The 9,230-nt window shown below is 33.3% G+C and overlaps 1 protein-coding gene across 3 annotated transcripts; it reads left to right on the top strand.

The window, feature by feature from the left end:
- Positions 1-2,101: 2,101 nt before the first annotated feature.
- Positions 2,102-5,969, top strand: LOC132191554 (G-type lectin S-receptor-like serine/threonine-protein kinase B120). Of its 3 annotated transcripts, none has more exons than XR_009441294.1 (7): positions 2,102-3,528; positions 3,620-3,730; positions 4,166-4,386; positions 4,499-4,709; positions 4,808-5,045; positions 5,284-5,348; positions 5,457-5,478. XR_009441294.1 is itself a non-coding variant. In XM_059606647.1 (7 exons), the coding sequence occupies exons 1-7, from the start codon at positions 2,205-2,207 to the stop codon at positions 5,481-5,483; spliced, it is 2,280 nt and encodes a 759-aa protein (XP_059462630.1). In that variant the 5' UTR covers positions 2,102-2,204; the 3' UTR covers positions 5,484-5,969. The 3 variants fall into 3 exon arrangements, 2 of the variants coding, with proteins under 2 accessions (XP_059462630.1, XP_059462638.1); XM_059606647.1 differs by having other exon boundaries at positions 5,201-5,348; positions 5,457-5,969; XM_059606655.1 differs by lacking the exon at positions 5,284-5,348 and having other exon boundaries at positions 5,457-5,969.
- The last annotated feature ends 3,261 nt before the right edge of the window (positions 5,970-9,230 follow it).

The following is a 9,230-nucleotide window of genomic DNA, read 5'->3' as shown; positions in this document are numbered from 1 at the left end:
GATATACTACGATGATTTACAATGATGATTTACAATGATGATTTATAAAGATAATTCATGACGATGATTTATTACTAGAGGTAATAGTATGTATATGCTACGGGAGATGCAACCGTACATACATGTATTATTATGGCTAAATGTAAATTTATTTGTGAAAACGATTTTTAAAACTGAGAATAAGGAGTAAAACTATTTATGGTTGTGGATTTTACTTGCTGGGCCCCTTTGGGCTCATTCAGTTTTATTTCTTGTTTTTAGATAGAAAGGACGCTGGAATAGGAGGCCGGAATGGGGGCGGGAATAATTATTAACTTTTAAGTCTTTTCATATCAGTTATTGTAATAATATGATATTCCGCAACTAAAGTTTAATGTTTCCTAATTTCGCTTGTAATAAAATCTCTTGAAGAATATTTTATACATTGATAGTATCTTTTAAAATTAAGTACTCTGATAGACCTTATAGATCTTTGCAAAGACTTTTGTTGAGTAAGAAGAAAAGTGACAAACTCAGCCTTAACGGGTTGGGGATGTTACAGATATCATTCTATTGATATGATAAATTTATCATGTATCAAATGAACCTCAATAATCACATATATTTTATTCTGAACCATCATATCAGAGAAATTTGAAAGCTGAATAATATATATGAGGAATTATCAAATAACTTAAAATGTTTATGCTAATCTAGCATCTCAAAGCTAACATAAATGCTAGATACTATTTCTTCTTTGAAATAGATGAATCAATAGAAGCTACTGCTTATCATATACAAAATTCATGTAATTATTAAATTTTGCACCAGCTTTAATTAAATTAAGGAGCACCTTCATAACTTGATTTTTTTCATTTTAATAAATGAAATGTATATTATGTCTTAAAAAATAAGACCTATGAATCAGAGTTTAAAACTCACAATGGAGCCAACATCATTACTCCAAGATCTTCCAAAATAGATTGTTGTCACCACACACCAACTAGGTATTGTGAGAACCGATCGACTCAATACGCGCACCACATCTTTTCCTCTTACAATGTGCTTACCTGCAAAAATTTTTAGCAAAGTTGTATTCTCTGCACACATTTAGCAATGTCTATGTATTTTTCTCCATCACACCATGAGTAACTACTCATTGTTATTATTATTAATCTACATGGATGTTTTCCAGTCAAGCTTAGCACAACATAACAAAGAAAATGCTAAGTTCTACAAAGGCTTAACCCTTTTTATTGTAAGAATAGTAACCCAACAATAAAAGATTATTTGACAATCAATAAATTGAGTTCAAATAATTGAAAACTCTTTCAATCAAAATATTTTCATTTTCAATAACTACACATGAAATTAAATTCTTTTTCTGATAAATGAATATAAAATCTTTCCACTCAATATTTGATTTCATCTTTCTCATATGCGAATTGCATACCGCAAACTCTTATAGTATTTGACTTCTCATAAGATCAAATACTATCGTTATGATACTAATTAAAATATTTGTGCAATCATCATACTCAACCTTTAAGATTGTTGGAAATAATTTTGGATGGTGCACAAATTCTCATTGATATAAAATAATTACAATATGAAAAGTAACAATAAAATAAATAAAATACAAGAGATGAAAAGTAGAGTATGGAAAGATATTACAATACTATAAAATCACGCAAGAGAGTTATCCTTAAAGGTTGGTTCGTGCCTCCCGGAGTATGTAAAAAATTGGTTTAAGACCCAATGGTACTAAAAAAATATTTAAGTAATAATAAATCATAATTGAATAATAAAAGATTGTTCGTAACATCACAACAGTATTGACACAAAAGTGTTGGAAATACACAATTACAACAAAAAGAGCTCAGCGTTTTCCGATTGTTATCTGTAAGGAATGGCCAGCATCTTTTGGAGGTGATCTTTGTCACAAAAAAAGTCCCAAGTCTTTTTTGTCTGCGTTTCTTGGGAAGCCTCAAAAGTCCAAAGGCAAGCCAATCAGAGACCTCATCTGGCTCCAAAATGGGATGTGGCTCACAATTCTTATGAATATGCTTTCTGTAGCTCTCATTTGTATTCTTTTCTTTCTTCTTGTTTGTTGCTCCTTCCCCTTCTTTCTGTATTGCTTAGAGAAAAAAGGGACCAAGTTTTCTTCTAGCTAGCATTTTTCTGTAATTATTAACTGCGTTACAACAAGTTATACAAAGGGATATATGAGTAGCATGACGAAGAAGCCATGGCTCTTATTTGCTCTGCTTCTAATCATGTCTTTTTACAGAGCATGCTTCTCCATAGTTGGTGATACCCTTTCACCAGGTCACTCTCTTTTAGAGAGCGACACCATATTATCTCAAGGTAGCAAATTTGAGCTGGGTTTCTTCAAACCAGGCACTTCATCAAAAATCTACCTGGGCATATGGTATAAAGGGTTTCATGAGGAAATTGTTTGGGTAGCAAATAGAGAAAACCCTTTGTCTCACCCATCTTCCTCAAGACTTGAGCTCTCAGAAAATGGCAATCTACTCCTGTTTGAAGGTTCCTCCGAGATCCCAGTTTGGCCGACAAATTTGACATTTCCCCAGTTAAATATAACTGAAGCAGTACTTGGTGATGATGGAAATTTTGTTTTGAGAGGTAGATCGAACACCTCTACTATATTTTGGGAGAGTTTCGACCATCCAACCGATACATTGCTGCCAGGTGCGAAGTTTCGGGTGATCAATAAGGTTACTGGAAAACCACAGCAGCTCATTTCATGGAAAAATTCAAAAGATCCAGCACCAGGTGTGTTCTCCGAGAGGTTAAACCCAAATGGAAGCCAGCAGTTTCTCTTAGAGTGGAACAAATCCCAAATCTATTGGAGTTCGGAAGTTTATAATGGAACATCTCTCCGCTCAGTTTCTGAAAGTACCCTTATCTTTGACGTAAGTTTTGTGTCAAGTAAAAATGAAAGTGAGAGATATTTTAATTACTCTCTTCGTAATCCTTCTACCCTTGCTAGATATCGAATTGACCAAACAGGACAGATTAGGATACTGCTGTGGCTGCCTGTCGCCTCCGTTTGGAATACATTTTGGTCTACACCGACGAACATATCTGATGTCTACGCTTTGTGTGGTGCATTTGGCGTGGTACAATACCCTGACAATTCCTCAAATCCTTGTGAGTGTCTAGAAGGTTTCAAACCATTTTCCATGGAAGACAACAGACTAAATGATTGGTCAGGCGGTTGTGTGAGGAAATCTCCTTTGCAATGTGAGAATAATACGCGTGCTAATGTCAAAAAAGATTGGTTCATGAAAATATCAAACATGCGATTGCCTGTTTATTCGAAAGAATATAATTTGGCCTTGAATGCTAGCAGATGTGAATTGGCATGCATGGAAAATTGTTCTTGCACAGCTTATGCTTATAATAGGAGTGGGTGTATGATATGGGAAGGAGCTCTTTTGAACTTACAACAACTTCCATATGGTGGCAAGATTGGACAAGATATCTACCTCAGACTTGCTGCTGCTGAGTATCCAAGTACCCAAGGTGAAAAATATACACAAATTTATGTTATCTTTCCTTTTGAACTAATACTTAATTTCTCTTTTATGGTTTAGCTAATAGTGATTACTCTCAGCAGAATCAGGCAAAAAATGGAAAGTATGGGTAGCTGTGCTGGTCCCTGCAACAGGGCTTATCTTATGCCTCTCAATTTGCTTTTCATGCAAAGGAAGGCTCAAACGGAAAGGTAAGTGCATGTGAATATTCTAACCGTTTATAAAAATCACTTAAAAAAAATTACAAGGAAGTCTACCTTAATCTAAGACAAGAAAATTGTCAAAAGTTCTTGTTCTTAGGGAAGTCACTTAACAAACTTTTCTAATGGCCTAACAATGAAAAGCAAATAGTATCATTAGTAATTGGTTAAGTTTGATGGGATCCTCCTACAAACTTCACCATGTCTTCGGGAAGGAGCTTTGCAGTTATTTGGTCATTTTACTAAAATGGGAATGAATTCCTAAATTATTAGTTCTTATTTGCGAAAATGACAATATAAACTTACCTTTAGATACTGGCATTGCTCATAGTGGTTGAACTTTGGTGAACCTAATGATGTCACCTCAATTTTTCTATGACCAAACACTACATTTCCATGTATAGTGACCAATTCTTATCATTCTAGATCAAACAGGAGAGATCCCTTCAAGTTATAATCTACTATTATTTGATTTTGATGCTGAAATCCATGCAATCAATGATGAAATGAATACCAACAATAATATGAAGAAGAGAGAGAAGGATGCTGAGTTGCCACTATATAGTTATGAGAGTGTATTAGCTGCAACAAATAATTTCTCAACCGTGAATAAACTTGGAGAAGGAGGTTTTGGACCTGTTTACAAGGTACGTTACATTTTCCTCTTCCTGGTGAATGCACTTTCAACACTATTAAGAAAACCAACATTAATGGTAAACCTTCATGAAAGTTTAAAGAGCTTTGGGTTCTTCTTCATAGGCAAAATTACTCAGAGGGCAAGAAATTGCAGTGAAGATTCTTTCAAAAAGATCTGGACAGGGTATTGAGGAGTTCAGAAATGAGACAATACTAATTGCAAAACTCCAGCATAGAAATCTTGTCAGACTGTTAGGTTGTTGTATCGAGCAAGATGAAAAGATATTAATATATGAGTACATGCCCAATACAAGTTTGGACTTCTATCTTTTTGGTAAGTGCACGTTTATGTATATATATGTGTATATATTTTTTTCTCATATGTTTCTAGGTTCTTAAGCACTAATTTCCTTGGTTGTACTATTCAAATAGATCCAACCAAGAAAAAGATGCTAGGCTGGGAGACACGCATACGCATTATTGAAGGGATTCCTCAAGGGCTTCTTTATCTCCATCAATATTCAAGGTTACGAATCATACATAGAGATTTAAAACCTAGTAACATTCTCTTGGATAGTGAAATGAATCCAAAAATATCAGATTTTGGCATGGCTCGAATAGTTGGAGGCAATGAAACACAGGCAAACACAAACCGAATTGTTGGAACTTAGTAAGTATGCAACTTGTTTTACATTAGTTGAGCAAGCTAAATTTCTCTTGTTTTACATTTACTTAGTAAGTAACATTCTCTTGGTACTTTCAATTCCTAGCTAAATTCATTGAGCAAGCTATTGATAGGTTCATTTACTAAATTTTGGAATGTAGTTGCTATATGTCTCCCGAATATGCTATGGATGGTTTGTACTCAATAAAGTCTGATGTGTTTAGCTTTGGAGTATTGGTGTTAGAGATTGTGAGCGGTAGGAAGAACACAAGCTTCTATAACAACGAGTCACTCAGTCATCTTAGATATGTATGTAGCTTTTATACTCTTCCAAATTCCTCATGTTCTACAATAATCTTTTAAATTAAAATGCTATTACTTTTTACTTAAATTTTGTCTTATTTGAAATGAAACTAGGCTTGGGAGTTGTGGAGAGACGATTGAAGTTTGGACTTGATGGAGCCAACAATAGGATATGCTACTTTCACTTCTATTCTGTTGAGGTTCATTAACATTGGTCTTCTTTGTGTCCAAGAAAGCTCGACTGATCGACCTACCATGTCTGATGTAATCTCAATGATTAGCAATGAACATGCACCTCTACCTACACCTAAGCAACCAGCGTTTTCCACATGCCGAAATATGATGGACACAAATTCAACAATTGACAGTGCAGGAAATTGCTCAAAAAATAGTGTAACTATTTCAGCAATGGAAGCCCGATGAGTGATTCCTATGTGAAAGAAAAGAAATGTTGGAGAAGCAATCTTTTCAGCCTAATTTGGATGCATGTTGATATGCTACATAATTGTCACTAAATGTTGTCTTAGTTCACTCATTTTAGTTTTGTTGCCAATGATACTATAGATAAAAATGTTTTTTTTTTTTTGAAGGGCTATAGATATAAATGTTGCCAACAACTTCAAGTGTCTTTAAAAGATTATCGGTTATTGATTTCCTTCCCCTCCCGCAGTAGTTACCTAAAAGGGTTGAAATCTGAAATCTTGGCTTATTTCTTTTCATGTTTATTCATGTAAGAGACCGAATGTTAACAACTAATTCAAGCATACATCTACTTAATATTTTAAACCCAAATTATGACTAACTCAACTACACAAAAACACTATACTTGTGAACATAAGAAATATCTACTAATGAGGCGAGGGATTTTCCTACCCATCTTCTCCATTAACAAGCTGCATTAGGAAGACTTGAGAACTTGGCTCTTCAAAACCTGTCAACATTAAAATTTTTTTGATGATGAATAAAACAAAAAGGAAAAAGATCTCCAATCACCCATGAAATTGCCTCTCTAGCTAATTCTCGAGTGAACATTGAATCAAGGTGATCGACGAAGATTAGACCATATTGTGGTGATAATTGTATAACGCGTCTTTCTCATAATAAAACAAATATTTTGGCATATGGTCCACAATCTTTGGAAATATAAAGATAATAAGAAAAATATATATAAAGATAATTCCGTAATCAGGCAAAATAGAAAAGAAGAAAAATATAAAGATAATGACTCACGAGTTTGGCAACGGTTTTTAGAATAACTTTTTTTTTTTTTTTTATTTAAAAAAAAACAAAAAACTAAATAAAAGCATTAACAAATAAATTAAAATATAAAACATTTAAAAATAGTTTTATTTTTATATCATATCATCTCATTTATTCTTTCTTATGCTTATTTATTTCTTCTTTCATTTACTTTAACGCAGAAGCTGAGAGATTAAGAGAGAGATTGAACAAGTTAGAGAGAGAGAAGGAGAAATCGAGAGAAGACAAAGAGGCAGAGGGTTGTAACGACTAACAAGGGGTTCTGAAACAAACAAACAAATATAAACACCCTAAATCAAAACTCAAAAGCAAATATAAACCTAAAGTAAAACAAAAGCCAAATATATATATATATATATTGGTACTTGGTTACCCGGTTATAATCGGATGCCAAAAATTGGAACCGGGGTACCTAGTTCCCCAGTATTTTTTGATACCCCTAATTTTTAGGATAACTGTGTTTTTAACCCTCCCCCCTTCCCCCCCCATAAAAAAAAAAAAATAGAAGTATTAAAAAATAACTTAAAATACAAAATATTCAAAACTATTTTTATTTTTACATCATATCACAACTATAAAAAAAAAGGGAAAAAAAAAAAGAAAAAAGAAAAAGAAAAAACTTTCTAAAACATTTTGGAAAAAAAACACATAAACCACCTTAAACTACCTCATTGTCAAATGCCAATGTCACTCTAAAAAACTCAAGCAATGAGAATAACGTGTTTGAATAACTTGAATCTTCCTTTCTCCACTATATAACATTTAGTTTCTGAGTTTATTATAATGATTAAGTAATTAAATTTACCTCTTCTTATCAGTTTAAGCTTTTAGGATAATTGATAATTTAACATAGTATAAGATTTCCCTTTTTGAGGCGTCACTCTAATCAACAAGAAATTTATCCATCTTTTATTTTGTTCTTCTTTATTTTTTGTTGTTTTCCTTTTGTCCTGCATCATTAACACTAGCGTATAATACTCACGAGTTATTTTTCATTATTATCTTATCCAAATGTTTTTAAAAGATTATTGGTAACCAATTTCCTCCTCTCCCTTAGTAAACTAATTTGCTGTAAATTTTATACCCAGATTGTGACTAATTCGAACTACACATCAAACTATACTTGTGAACCTAACATTATCCCTAAACACACAACTGCAACAATGTGACTCATATCATAAAGTATAATCACAGCCATTTTGTATCTGTAAATTTTTACTATTATTGACGATTAGTTTTTTTTTTCACAACTATTAATCAAATCTCTAAGTGAACACCCAATTAAAATCCTACTATTCTAACTATCTCTAACTGTTCTATTTTGAATGCAGGATGGGGAAAATCGTCAGATGAAGAACACAAACTAATCCTACCTATCGCACCGCGACCTCGTTTTTGTCAGAAAATTTTCTACTTACATTGCAATTTTCGGTACTTAATTTCCTATTAACCAAACAGAACTCAGAGTTTTTGCAATTCTCCAAAGTACTTTGCACCATAGAGGCAAAAAGCGTCCAAAAGTTTCTGAGCAATCAATTGTAGATATAGATAGATACTTTTCTAGAGGTCCACCATTTTTTCCAAGCTCCAAAAGCGTCTGTCATTCTATGATTTCTTCTTCAAGCTCCTTTTAAGGAGGCTAACCCGCATCCAAAATTAACCTATATAAATCTTATATGAACTAAGTCAATTATATGGTTGCACTGAAAACCCAAGCAATGGAAATTCAAGATATAATTAAACATCAATTCGTTTGTTTTCCTACATTTTCTCCAGCAACCAAACAAAGAATTAATTGAACAACTTATCGAAACTTCGAATTGAGAAACGTACCCAGAACAGCAAGCTCGGTTGAGCTTCCTCAACCGATCCCAGCAATGGAGATGAGACTCATCAAGGGCTTACAATCTCCTCTAGATCGGTCCATTTGAAGATGCAGCACTGAATTGGGCCGCCCCAATAGAAAAGATGCAAGATGGTCTGATGATTAGCCCACGGTCGGAACCATGGGGCTAAGAGCTATGTTCCCCCAATTTTAAAATTTCCCTTAATATATACACTAGTGAGTGGTGACCGACCCAAAAGAAATACTTATTAAAAAAAATAAAATAAAAGAAATAACTGAAACATAATTATTGTCAAAAATATTAAATAATATAAATAAATAAGATTTGTATTAGGGCTATAAGATTTGGTCTTCAAGTGAAACAATTTGTAAATTAGTCTAGTGGATACATTTAGGCCCCGTTTGGTTTGCGGAATAGACCCTTAGATTGGACTAGCTAACACTAGGTATAACTAGTCCTTTGTTTGGTAACACTCTATTCCTGAGAATAGTCTATTCTCATGGGACTACTAATCCTATACACATAGGGTTAGCTAAGCCACTCAAAAATTAGTGGCTTAGCTAATCCTTTCATGTGAGATTGAATTAATTGTATAAATTACAACAAAAAACCCCACTTGTGAGATTAAATTTCGTTCTCTCTATCTGATTCTTCTATTCTATATTTCTCTCTCTCTCTCTCTCTCTCTCTCTCTCTCTCTCTCACTATATATATATGTGTTTCTCTTTTCTCCGTCTGTATATTTCGTTCTTTTTTTTTTTTTTTTTTTTTTTTTTTTTTT

The sequence above is a fragment of the Corylus avellana genome, chromosome ca1 (genome assembly GCF_901000735.1).
Source record: "Corylus avellana chromosome ca1, CavTom2PMs-1.0".
Taxonomy (NCBI): Eukaryota; Viridiplantae; Streptophyta; class Magnoliopsida; order Fagales; family Betulaceae; genus Corylus; species Corylus avellana.
The sequence above is the reverse complement of the archived record's forward strand: the minus strand, read 5'-3'. Positions and strand labels throughout refer to the sequence as shown.